General features: G+C 43.5%; 1 protein-coding gene across 1 annotated transcript in view; it reads right to left on the reverse strand.

The window, feature by feature from the left end:
• Nucleotides 1-1,346: 1,346 nt before the first annotated feature.
• LACC1 (laccase domain containing 1) overlaps nucleotides 1,347-13,263 on the reverse strand; it is a 22,166-nt gene continuing 10,249 nt past the window's right edge. The window contains exons 2-6 of the mRNA XM_019525425.1: nucleotides 11,721-12,352; nucleotides 7,241-7,422; nucleotides 5,841-6,006; nucleotides 2,542-2,767; nucleotides 1,347-1,746 (exon numbers count right to left, since the gene is read on the reverse strand). Of these exons, the coding sequence (XP_019380970.1) occupies nucleotides 1,572-1,746; nucleotides 2,542-2,767; nucleotides 5,841-6,006; nucleotides 7,241-7,422; nucleotides 11,721-12,291 (1,320 nt within the window). The 5' untranslated portion in view covers nucleotides 12,292-12,352 and the 3' untranslated portion in view covers nucleotides 1,347-1,571. The remainder of the gene's footprint in view (nucleotides 1,747-2,541; nucleotides 2,768-5,840; nucleotides 6,007-7,240; nucleotides 7,423-11,720; nucleotides 12,353-13,263) is intronic.

Genomic DNA, 13,263 nt, shown 5'->3' on the forward strand with positions numbered 1-13,263 from the left:
TACCATCCAGAGACATTTTCCACAGAAGCAACAGCTGGGAATGAATTTAGTTTCAGTGGCAAGATAGACTAGAATGTTAAAAACAGGTTTATTTTTCTGTATGGCTTCTTAGATTTAAACAAAAGCAGAGGACATAAGGGTCTAGCTGTGTTCAATCTGCTATGAGAATGTTGGTTATTAGGTAGGAAGTATGTGAAGTACCAAGGAAGGAAAGGCGACATCACCTAAAATAGAGTTTCTAAACATTACAGAGCTGTGTCTAACTCAATATCCTCACAGCTTGCCCAGTTCAGACATCCGGACGATGGTCTGCGTGTGCTGGCTGCAGATGCTATTTACCTCTAATACTGCTGCCAGGAGTAGTTTGGTAGTGTGGTATGAAAAAGAGCCATCCAAACCCAAGCTGGACTAATGCATCACAAAAATAAGTTTTCCTCAGCCCCTCATTTAACTCTCTCCAGTTTTCAAGCTCATGCAAAGCTGAAAAGTCCTAAATGGGAAAAGTGAGTCAAGGAAGATTTGAGATAGGTGAGTGGGATCCATTTTTGGCTAGTCTCTGTAACACACAAACTAAAATCCTGACAGTAGCCATTAAGTTAATCTAGAAAGAAATTAAAAAAAAAAAAATCTGAAGATCTACTGATTAGTTATACCCACTTAAGTATGATGCTAGTGAAAATTCAGCAAAGCAGAAAATAAGCCTTGTTCACACGATTTGGATATTAACTTTTAAAAACAAACAAACAAACAAACAAACAAACACACACACTTGTCAAAGCTCTCTCTCTCTCGCATTTCTAGTTACCTCTTTGGCAAACAAAATGAGCCCAATCATTTCAATCCACACAGCACATAAAGGATAGAAAGGTTCCAGAAGTATGTCAGATAGGAAAAGAAACATCCCAATTCTAATTTCTTGCTCTTCTCCAATTCCCAGTCTTTTAAAATGGTTTATTATTTACATTGCTGGCACTGTTCTTTACCAGCCTCTTGATAACAGTTCAATTTCTAGGTACCAAGTAGCATATGATAGCCTCTGGAATCAGTGAGGATAGAAAGAGCAAAACATGGGATATGAAAATAGTTTCCCAGTGTAAGCATCAGTGGTTGCAGCATGTGAGCTTAGCTCCATAAAGCATGGCCAGGAAGAAGGGTTAAAGAAACACTGTTTTATGAAGCATGCTGTTTTCAAGCCAGAAATCTAGGATGCAGCTTACACTGCAAGCAGTTCGTCTGGAGTAGCAGTAATTCACTTCAGAGGTTTACCACACTGTAAACAGATACCTGAGCATATGGAAGTGGGAGTTGGGCAACAGGAGCCATGCGAGCCTTGGACACAGTTTACAAATGGCATCGTCCCCACTGATCCGTGGTTCTCATACGAGCCTGTGGCCCCATTTTATTCTGCGGCTGGTCTTGCTTCCCAGAGGAACAGTGCGGGGAAGCAGCAGAATCCCAAGAGCTGTGGTAAATCCATCCTTCTTGAGATAACGTCACATGGAGGGGAGGACAAGGGTCTACCATCCCGAGAGATACAGCCTAATTACTACCCAAGAATAAGCCAAACTGCCTCAGTTTCTGATTGATATGAAACCAATCTGGGTCCCAAAGTTATTACCATCACGAACATGAGAGTAAAACTTATCAGGGTGGCAGGCTGTACAGAAAGTGATGTTTTGGTTCTGGTCAGCGATGGAATCGTCCTGTATGTTCTGAGGCAGAATCCCTCCGCTCTCCAAAAGTGCTCTTGAAGGAAAACAAATAAAATATAAAATGATCATTTTGGATTTTTTGAACAGGCGCAATTCTTAAGGTCTGATCTTAATGACACTGCAACAACAGTGCCATTTATTGCTGGGGTGTCAAAGATCTGGCCCATGATGCCCTACTACAGGCTACAGGTTGCAGACTGGCCCTGCGTGCTGCATGTGGCATGCAGGGCCGGTCTGACATGCACGCTGCCTGTGGAACTGGTCCATCCCTGCATGCTGGATCCGGGGCCAGTCTGTATAGAGCCCAAAGACTAGCCCTTCTCACCTCATGCAGTATGTACCCCAGACCAGCCCCACATACTGCATGCAGCTCAGGAGCCTGGTCCGTGGGGTCAATTCAGACCACAATTCTGTACATCTCGGACGCCTGTGAAGCCAGTAAGTTTGGTACCTCCGATTTATATTATCACTGTAAGATGAAAAGTGTGCCAATACTTTGTCTGGGCTAAATGAAAATTAAAAAAACCCCACCTTTTATTCCAGACAAATTTAATCTTAAAATATCAATACAGAAAAGAGAACTACTTGTACTTATGAAAGTAAAATAAAAGCCGCAACATAGCAAGAAGGTGAGCAAGTGTTATTCTGGGCTTGGGCCTGTAAGGTGCTGAGGACCATCAACCCCCATCTTCCAGGATTCTCCCTATATCAGCAATTCAACTAGAACTGCCATCATAATTCCTTCTAGGTCAGAGTCTTTTCACCTTGCCTCTAAGCTACTTAGAATAATAAAGCTGCATCACATGAAATAAAAATGCATCAGACTTACCGTGTTGCTCTTCTAATATCAATGTAAGGAGTTGGAGAGTCAAACGATCTTACACACTTTGGATCAATTTGGTGAAATTCCTTTGCTGACTCCTGAGGAAGGGTATAGCAACAAGGCCCAACAGATGGGCCTAGCACCACAAGAATATCCTGTACATTGCATCCATATTCTGCAATCATAGCACTTACTGTAGCCATAGCAACTCCCATTAAAGTACCTCTCCATCCTGAGAGAAAGGGAAAAAAAAAAGTCTTGTCAGTTTGTTTTTTCTATTTTATGGCTTCCTTCTTGGCATGAAATACAGGGAACAAAAATAATTCATCGCTAACAAAGAAACCATGCTCTGAGCATTCTTATGATGTAGCAGTATCATACAGTATGGATACTGAAGAGAGGTGCAATAACTAATTCAAGGCAAGAAGTCACCCTGAAAGGTGAGATTAAAAACTCAAGAATTCCCTCCTCTATGGGTTTGGATCATTAGAACATATCCTACCCTGTGTAGACCTACTGCATAAAACTAAATGACCACTTGATATTCATATAAAAAGGAGCCTGGACAATTCAGACAGAAATCTTTTAAAAAACGAAAAACAATCCCCCCCCCCCCCCCAAAAACGTTAAAAATGTATGCGTTTCAGTGGAATCTGACATACCCAAGCTGTGGTACACATAGGGCAGGGCAAAACTTTTTGGTGAATACTTTATTCACCAAAAAAATTAAGGAGTGGTCTACAATTTTGGAACCTCTGCTATAAGGGATTCCAATGCAAGTCTTTTTTTGAAGCTTTTCCACTTTATACAAAGTAATTAACTGGAGCAGCTAGAACTTGGTTCCCACCACCAAGTTATAGAAACATACACACTCTATGGGTTAAACGAATATTCAACAGAAAAGACAGAGGCAGGCAGATACAAAATTTTGAAAAGGGGGCAAAAAGGGCGAGGTCCATCACCACATATACAGCAAGACATTTTTCTCCTGTTAAAAATAAAACTAGAAGCTTCACTGGTATGCTAGTGACTCAGGGCTGTAGTATTCAGCTTATTAAACTGGAGCAAAAAACTTCAAACCACCTGAAGTATAATTTCATTAGAATTAATCTAAACCAGCATGCAGGGCTGTGAAATGAGCACTTCATTACCAGAAGCATCTAATAGAAAACAGAATTGCAGAAGAAAAGGATAGCTTGATTAGTGGAATATCACGGCCATTACAAGGAAGATAGGATCATTAATACCTGCTGAAAAAAAGAGTTTAGAAGAGATTGGGTAGATCATAAATGAGCCATAAAGTCAACCAACTCCCTCACCACTGCCTGACTACAAATGCTGCTGCCACTGCCAGGCAGTTGGTTGGTTTTAAACTTTGGGTGGAGCAGGAATCAAAGGGGGAGTGCAAGTGCACCCTCCACCCCCCAGACAGAGGCAAACACCCTACAACATCCTCAAATCAATTAATGGTTAAAAGCACATTCCTAGGAAGTGGGACACACTGAAGAAAAGCATACCAAATCTGCTTCTCAGTTTTGCTCTGCTTAAAACTATCCCAGATTAGTTTGTTTCAGGTCAAATGAATTGTCTTGTTTGACCCTATGAAACTATGACCCCAAATGAATTTGACTCATTTAAAAAAAAAGACGACAAGTTAACAAAACAAAAAGAAATTTTTTTTTTATTTTAATTTGGCCAAAAAACATAATACATTATAATTTTAAAAAGTATTCATCCAGCCTTAGATGCATGCATTACAAGATTTCTCCAAGATGTTAGCATGCCTGGAAATAAAAAAAAGTGCCAAGACATAGTTAACTTTGTCCACTCTCACCCAATTTAACATCACCAGTTAAGCCAGGGGCAGACAAAATGTGGCCTGCCAGGTAGCTTCATCCAGCTCATGGGTGCCCACAAATTAACTGTACCCCACCCAGCCCGGGCGCCTCCTTCCTTCCCTTGTATGTGGAAGGGCCTGCCCCAGCCAGCACATGCAGTTCTTGGGTGGGGCTGCTGCTGCCACTGGGGGACCCGCTCTGCTTCCCCAGCCTCCAGCTGCTCCTCCTCCTGTCCCTGGTGCAACACTCGCTCTAGGCAGTGAGTTAGCTGCAGCTGCCCTGCTGCTTCCCAGGTGGGAGTACAGGTACACAGCCCCTGCCAGCAGCACCAGGTGGGGGCCCTCGGCCTGTGCTGCTGCCTAGTGCTGTTTAGCTCCAGCCAGTTCTGGGAGCTGCATGTGATGGCAAGGAGTGGAGGGAGCCAGGCCAGCCCCCTCTATCGCACTGGGCTCCTCATGTTGCATGTGCAGCTTCTGGTACTGATGTGCTACCAGAGGGAAGCCCCACACAATGGACCTGGTGGCCTAGCCCCACTCCCTGCTGCCACAGAGATGCTGGGACTCCGCCAGGAAGCAGAGAAGGTGGTTTCCCTCCATTTCCATAGGAGTCCCAGGACCTGGCACTGGGACTCCTATGGAAGTGAAGAAGGCTGCCAGCTCCATTATGTGGGGCTTCCCTCCCCCCATGTCATACAAGAGTGCCAGGAGCTGGATGTGTGCTGTGGGGAGCCCAACATGATAGAGGCAAACTGGCCTGGCTCTGCTCCTTGCTGCCTCCGGCAGCTCCCAGAACTGGCTGGAGCTGCACAGCACCAGGCAGCAGTGCCTGCTTGGGCTACAAGCACCCCAAAGACGTGCCCCCTGCTGCTGCTGCCCTTGGCAATGAGGGCTATGCGCCAGGGTGGGGTGGGGTGGGGTGCAGTCCCCACCCCCCACATATACCCTGCAACATATCATACCATACACACACAACCATCCCCTATACATACCCACCCACCTGTAACCCCCCTTAATCTTAATATACAAGATTAAGACTTTATTGTAGAGCTGTTATGCAATCCTCTATACTCACACCCTATGAAAACATGACAAAATATTTTAATTTTATTTTTAAGAAGTGTATTATAGATGTTTGACTATTAGTATACAATTTGGTTTTTCCTGGTTCCAAGATTGCAAATTCCCCCTCCCAAAAGGAGTATTTCAGGAGCCAAGGGGAGGGACTTCTGGTGGATACCTGGATATCTGGTCCCAAGATGGTGACCAGTGGGGCAGGGCACTTGTCAAGGGACGGGGCTACCCTTGCAGCCCTCAATAGCTCACCAAATCTCATTAAGCAGCCCTCCAGCTAAAATAATTGCTCACCCCCTAAGTCAAACTATTAGGCCATATTTAGTAGGTAAGTGGTCACTTTCCAACAGTTTCCAAGCTGTATTTTATTGGTGCATATTTCTGGAGTAAAACTTACCTGAATGAGCAGCACCACAGGCTTTTTTGACAGGATCAGCAAAGAGTACAGGTATGCAGTCAGCACCTGGAGCTGCTATTGTAACCCCTCTCCAGTTTGTTGTTATTCCATCATAACTCTTAGGTTCAGTCTTTCCCATTATCCAAACATCATTGGCATGGTTGACCTGTCAGTATAAGGCATGGAAAGAAAAGAACAGTTCTTACTATGCTGAGTGGTCTTTTCGTCACTTTTTGCAGCTTGTTCACATTCTCTTTCATATGAATACTTATGGTCGAGACCTTTTTTCCTTCAAATGCCCATTTTCCTTGCCTTCAAATCCCTTTTTAAAAACAGATTATCTTCTACTTGACACATAACATTAGACCACCAAAGAACTGCATTTTTATACAAAGAGATCTATGCATCACTGACTGTGGGCCTTTAAAGTTGTAAATAAAATGTTTTACTTGAGGCAGGACTACTTGTCTTGGGATATGACCCAGATTAAAACTGGTGTAGCCGTCCTGTGCACATCACCTTTCCAGGATGCCATACTGCTCCTTCACCAGTAGGTGGCCAGTGTGAGCACACAGCTGGACATGCTTGTCCCTGGATGGAACTGCAGTAGTCATACACATGTACAACAGGATATCCCAGGGGAAAAGAAAAAAAAGATTTTATTGGTCATACTTCAGAGACTTGAGGCTGAATAATGGATGTATATATAGTCCTAGGATAAAAGTTTTTTCTGGGTGCAAATGTAATGTTCATTCATAGCCTCACAAACTATTTACTACTTTTAGGCACAAACTTCAAGATTGAAAAACAGATATTAGAACAGTGGGGGCCAACTTTTCTGGTAGGCTTGTGACAAGCTAGGCCCCACACCCTTCCTGCATACCACTCTACTTCCTGTCCCCTGCCCAAACTGCTGCTCCATTTTATGCTTCCTGTCCTGTGCTCCCTGCCTGACTGTTGATCTTTCTGCTCCATGCCTTTCTGCCACTTTGTTCCCTGCTCCTCCCCAATCTGTTGTGTGCCACACGGAGGTTGAGTGGCATGTGTGCCACAAGTTGGCCACCCCACATTAGAGTATGCTTAGGAGAAGGCACTGGGCCTTCCTCTTTGTACAGAGACACTTCAGTTACATTTTCCTAGGATGAACTGTCATAAGAACTGGGTCAGTAGTAAGTGTTGTAGAGGAAGAACATGAAAAATAGAGCATGTATACAGCGACTCGTCCCCATTCACGTCCTCCCACTTACAAACAGTAAGTGCCTTGGAAGTTGGGGGCAAAATTATGTTCTTGGTGAGAAGGCAAGAGTAAGACACACAATAAAAATGTAAACTTTCACTGGTACACAAAAGGAAAGATCCAGTTAGTTTATACAGAAACCCATGGTTGTCCAATACCATACCTTCACACTGTGATATGTCTTTGGGTCAAAGCCTGCAGCGGTGGATAACCTGCGTAGGTTTTCTCTGACCACGATTTTTGGATCTCTCCGCATGGGATTGCTGAACAGGTTGAAGGAGCTAAGTGTTGGTACGTAGGAGATGCCACCTGCCCGTGTGGTGAACCCATGAAGGAAGATGTCACCTAGTGAGAAGCAAGTTTGAAACAACTGACAATCCTGGAAAAAAAAAAAAAGTGTTCTGCACTAGTATTGCCCAATCAGATTATAGCACAGGTAAAAAGGAGTTTTGAAAATGGCATCTGTGAGATGAAACAAGTTAAGTGGCAGCCTTTGCCAGGGGAAAGCATGGAGTGAGGAAGAGCCATCTCAGGGGTATAGCATTAGAATCCCAGAAAAAGTAGCCTGGAAGGGATCTCCAGAGGTCATCTAATCCAACCTCCTTCCTGAGACAGAATCAACTCCATCTAAACCATTACATATGAGTGTCTGACCTGTTCCTAAAGCTACACAATCATCTCGTACCACTACAAGGCACTGGGCATTTTTACATGTGCTCCCAATCCCCACTAGAGGAACTCTTCTTCCCTTAGCCATGAGCCCCTACCGATCCGACTGCAGGGTACAATTCCTTCCTGATGCCAAGTGTGACAACTGGTCTGACCCTGAGCAGAGGGGCAAGACACTAACTGGGGCTCCAGGTTGGAGTTCTAGCACACCCCAGGCAAAGTCTCCAGCCTTGGCTGAAGCCAACACCCAATGCTTCTCAGAAACCCAAAAAAACCCCAAAAACAAAAAGAGCTCAACCCCTGTAGCAATAGGAGGGGGGAAAAAAATATTCCTTCCTGCCTGCCATGTGTCAGCTAGTACAGACCAGAAATAGGGAAAACAACCACCTCCATTCTGCTCTGCAGCCTGGAGGACAGCAAGCATAAATTCACATATTGTATCTTTTAACTGAACAGCCAGACCTCCCATTTCTGCATCCCCTCCATAAGCTTACCCCCACTACTTATTTCCCAATTTAGATAGTCATAGAGATCTGCTTTATTCTCCTGTTGCCAAGCCTGGTCCTCTCCAAAATCAGTTTACTCTAGGCTGCAGAGCTCTTCCCATTTCCCGGTACTCCATTTGGGAAGGGGAGAGGAGACGGGTCCTAGACTTCCAATTGTTGCTCTTTACAGAACATTAACCTTGGAACTCCATAGAGCTCCAGGCTGAGGGATGCAAGGCAGCAGGATCTTTACTCAGTCCAACACAACCCCTTTCAAACATGCAGGGAAAATCCAAGGACAATCACTACAAGCCAAGTCTGCTTTATGTTTTATAGTTCCCCCTCCTTCTCTAAAAGGGCTTCTGGGAAGGAAGCTACAGCAGGTTAAATAGCATCCAGGTATTCACAATACAGAGCAATGGTTCTAAGCATGGTAAAACACTCTCAAAAAGTGCCAGCTCTTTGCTTCCACTCTTTTTTTTTAAACTATGGAAAAAATAGAGCAATTCATCTGTTGCAGAGAACTCAGAAAACACTGAAGCATGTCAAAATTCCTATGGATTAGTCTTCGACATCTCTGGGTTTAATCTTGTGAATCAAAGGTGAGCAAGCACCTATAGTTCTAATGTCACCCAGGGCCCTTAAAAGGATCTGGGGTGCCATGGCACCTGGTTGAGAAGGTATAGAGGCAAGGGATTTTTGAACAAGTGGCTCCTCCCTCCACTGAGCGACTCCAGATAAGTCTGCTATTTCTTTGAAATCTGAAGCTAAGGAGCTGAACCTTCTGGAGGCCTCTGCTACGTGGGCACGTGCAGGCAAAACCCACACCCAATAGTGTGCTGAAAATCCATTCTGCGATTGTGTCACCAGGCCCGGATGTAGGGGATGACTGCATGCATGTGAGCCAGATACAATCTCTACAGTTCTATTGCCTGTGCATTCAAGCAAGTTCTGTCTCTTCTCCAATACAAGAGATGTCTTAATCCCCTGACTCCTGGCTCTGATGTAAAGTTCCATACAACTCATACAGAAAAATCCTTCCCTCTGCCTTGGAAGTTAACTCAGGCACATGTGCTTGCAGCAGCTGAAATAAGAACGGCACAAATTTCAGCCAGGGATTTTTGCCTCAGTGCATGTGCCCAGACATACACTTTGGTATGGGAGCATGTTGTGCCACTTGGGGCAAAATAATTCTGTCCAGCTCCTCCCAGATCTGCAGCCAGGGGGAGCTAGAGCCTGTATAAAAACCAGCAGGATAAAAGCCTGCCCTGGCAAGCAGCTCACAGCTACTTGCCCTCAGTAGGTTCCAAGGCCCAGCCAGTTGGTATCTGGGGACAGTACCCCTTGTGCCAGCTGGACTGCTGAAGCAGCCCTAAGCTGGAATGGCCCCTGCTCCCTCTACTCACTGCAGTAGTCTGGTAGTGGGGGCTGCTGCCTAGCTCTAACCTGATGCCACTTGTGACAACATCAATCCCCTTGGACCTGCGGCTCCATGGCTGCACTCTTCCCAGACCCTGATGGGGTGCCCCCACTCTGTCATCTGGGCAGTTATGACCCAGATGTGCTCCTTGTGGTGGCCTCCTTTGAACTGTCCAAGTGTATCCTCTTGGCCCCAAATGGCCAAGAGGTCAGCCACCTAGTCTGCCTTCTAGCTGGGTCTCAAGTGCTGGCCCTGGATATGCTCCTCTGTCCAGGTATTGGCACTTGTCTCACCAGCAGATATCAGGTGTTTCTCATTTAAAAATCGCAAATTCTCCAATAAGAAACCCAAATTCTCTCATTAAAATACCCAAAATAATGTTCTTTCACTATTAAAATGACATGCCACTATAAAGAGAGAGATCAGCTGGACAATGTTTTATTGATACATTTACAAGTTTAAAGCAATTTGGAAGCCACTGCTTTTTTCTGCAGGGTTTTGTTTGTTTTGTTTTTCTTTGGATACTTGGATGTCCAGGTATCAAATTTTGAGCCTACAATAAATATGCAGTGCAGGGAACTTTTTTTGGTCCCAGTGTGCCTCTTACCACATCTCATATTGCTTTGAGATGCAGCAAGAGGCACATGCAGGTTCATCTGGACATGCCCATAGGAGAAAAGTGAGGTAGCAAAATGTTAAAACTAGTACTTTTATGGTAGAAAAGATTTTCTGAATGTCTAAGGATGTTTTGAGAACAGTTGCAGGAGACCATAATTCTTATCTTAATATCTGAGCAAGTGCGCCAAATTGGAAAAAAAAAAAAAAAGCCCTATAATTCAATTATTTTATTTGGGGGGTATAATTTCAAGTAGTCAGAATATGAATAAGCAGATAGTTTTAATTTGAACAGGGTTGTTTTCACCTTCCCACTGCTACAGTACAATATCCAAGGGATCAATGTCAGCATCCAATAGAACGTGCTAGGAGTCCCTTTAGGCTCCTTCCTAGCCAGCACCTTCAACAGTAGAGATGCACCCCTTTGACTGGCTAAAGTCTTCAAGCTTTAGAAAGGGAACAATTAGTTTAAGCGTGTCCGTGTGCATGGCATTGTACCCCGTGGCTCACTCTGGAATGGCTTTTCTTAAAAATGGGCACTACCAACCCTCTCTCTTAAGATAGCATTTCTTGCCTACTCTATCAGCACTAAAATAAAAACACATAGGGTTAGAGTCTATGCTTCTTCTCCTGAAGTCACTGCACAAAAACAAACAAACAAAAACTTACTCATGAAGAAAGAAGGACAAAATTAGCTATAAGCAGGTATCCTAGTTCTCTCCAAACAACCCCCCCCCCTCCAATTTCCAGCTTAAAAAAAAAAAGTAACCCAAAAATCTACATTTTTTCATGATTAAAATAAAACACTAGGCTAGGTTAGATGGATATAGTGGTGCTTCATTTTGATCATGAAAAAAAAAAAAGTGTGGATTTTTGAGTTACTTTTTTAAAATCCAGAAATTGGAGATTTTTTTTTCCTTTAAAAAAAAAAAAAAAAAAGTTGGTTTTTTTGTTTTTTTTTTTAAAACCAAAAAATTGGGATTTTTTTTTTTTTTAAAAAAAAAAAAAAAAAAGTTGGTTTTTTTGTTTTTTTTTTTAAAACCAAAAAATTGGGATTTTTTTTTTTTTTAAAAAAAAAAAAAAAAAAAAAAAGGATCAGAGAAAGCCAGGATCCCTGGCTAAGTGACCTGATTCTGGGCTCTTCCAACATAATTTAGGTGTCCTTTGGTGGTGTTCCAAGTTAAATCTGGCCCAGTGGTACTCCTGGTCTTACAAGAGTGCCTGAGCAGAGGCAGACTTTGGCTGTCCTAAGGTATGTCTATACTCAGGACTTCTCTCTCCCCCGATTACGTTTTATGGTCTCTGTACATTATTATAGCAACATATAATGTCAGTTTGGGAATGGAAAACTTCTTCAGGCCTCAATTCCAAATCATATAAGAGAGATTATACAGATCAATAAGCTTTGTAGGGTTCAAGAGCCGAAAACAGACAAAATCCATTTCCCACTTTACCTGGGATCAAGACAGATTTGAGAATGGTGAGCTCCCCTCTCAGGCTTGGCAGCCTTTCTAGGTATGTCTGAATCTCATTCACGATTAATTCCGTCTCCTGCGCAGGGAGCGTTTGCATTTCATTCTGCGTTTCAGCTTCTTGAAGGTGGCTGGGTTCACAGTCCACCCGTAATTCTTCAAATTCAAACTGGTAGACAGATGTGAATAGGTGGTCTATAAATGCTCTCATTAAGGCTTTCCTTTGTGCTGGCAAAATGATTTTAATAATGCTTAGGTCCTTTTTATCAAGTTTTTGTTTAATTGTGTACAAAGCAGCAGTTGCATTTGCTGCGCAGATAACCTCAAAACTTCTCTCCAGAATTTGAGCGCCACTCATTGCTTTAAGTAACCAATCTTGCACAGCATTCCTTCCACTTTGCTGAGTCTGGCAGCACATTATGTAAACAGATGGGGCACTGACTGAATAGTGCTTTTCAACAGCTTCTAGCATGTTATGTAGTAATTTTTGAAAGCTGCTATCCTGTGAATTCATTTCTAGCCCAAGTAGATCAATCAGCACTGCTTCTGCCATATTCCAAATGATTTAAAGATGCCTAAAGGTACCAGTTATTGAATGAAAAAACCTACAGAAAACAAAAACAACATCAGTCTAAACAAACAAAGTTATAACACATTACAAGGGTGTTTTTTGTTTTTTTGTTTTTTTTTTTAAATGCAGTTACAGAAAGTGACAGAGCAAAAAAATAATGTCATTTAAAATATATTTTCCATTGCATCCAGTGTTAGGAGCAAAAGGAAACTAGACAAATTGGTAATTATTCTGCCTTTGCTTAAGTCTCCCTGCTATATTGCCATTTTCCATACCAGAGATAGTAAAAAATTATCTAGTATTCATAAATGCATTTTTAATATTACAGATCTGGTTGTCAAGCTCCCCATATTGAACAGAATCCTGGGGTCAAATAAACACCCATGCCAAAAACGTGGGGCAGCATGCACTCCACAAAGCCAGAGCTTGGTCGGCTGGAGCCACATTCCAGCTCCAGCTCCTGGAAGTCCCCAGGACTCCAGGTAAGGCTGCCAGGTCAGCAGTTGGTGGCCCCAGCCACCTCTACCCCACCTGGGATAGCCTGCTGCATGCCAAAGCACACATGACATGAGTGTTCCCCAGGGACAAGCAGCAGCAGTAGGTGTGCTGCTGTTACCCATCCTCAGGGAAACATGCGTTCCTGCTCATCTGGACGCACCCCTGGTATCAGTGGGAAACCCCTTACCCAATAGTTTTAAACTAATGCCGTCTTTGCCTTCCTTATTGTCACTTTTGTTTCCTTCCCCACCCCCACCTCCCACCCCTTCATATCTTTGGTAGGTTTTCCACTACTCCATCTGCCAGCCCTTTGCAGACAGGTTTGGAACAGCTGGGTTCTCCTAGCTCTCAGGTAAAGCCCAAAGCATTTTCTCCTGAATCAGTGGCCGTTCAGATTTAATGGTTAACTCCCTCTCTAGTCCAAGGGATGCAACACAGTCCTTGTAAATAGTGGAT

Source organism: Gavialis gangeticus, unplaced genomic scaffold, assembly GCF_001723915.1.
Source record: "Gavialis gangeticus isolate Ggan-Ray unplaced genomic scaffold, GavGan_comp1, whole genome shotgun sequence".
Lineage (NCBI taxonomy): Eukaryota > Metazoa > Chordata > Crocodylia > Gavialidae > Gavialis > Gavialis gangeticus.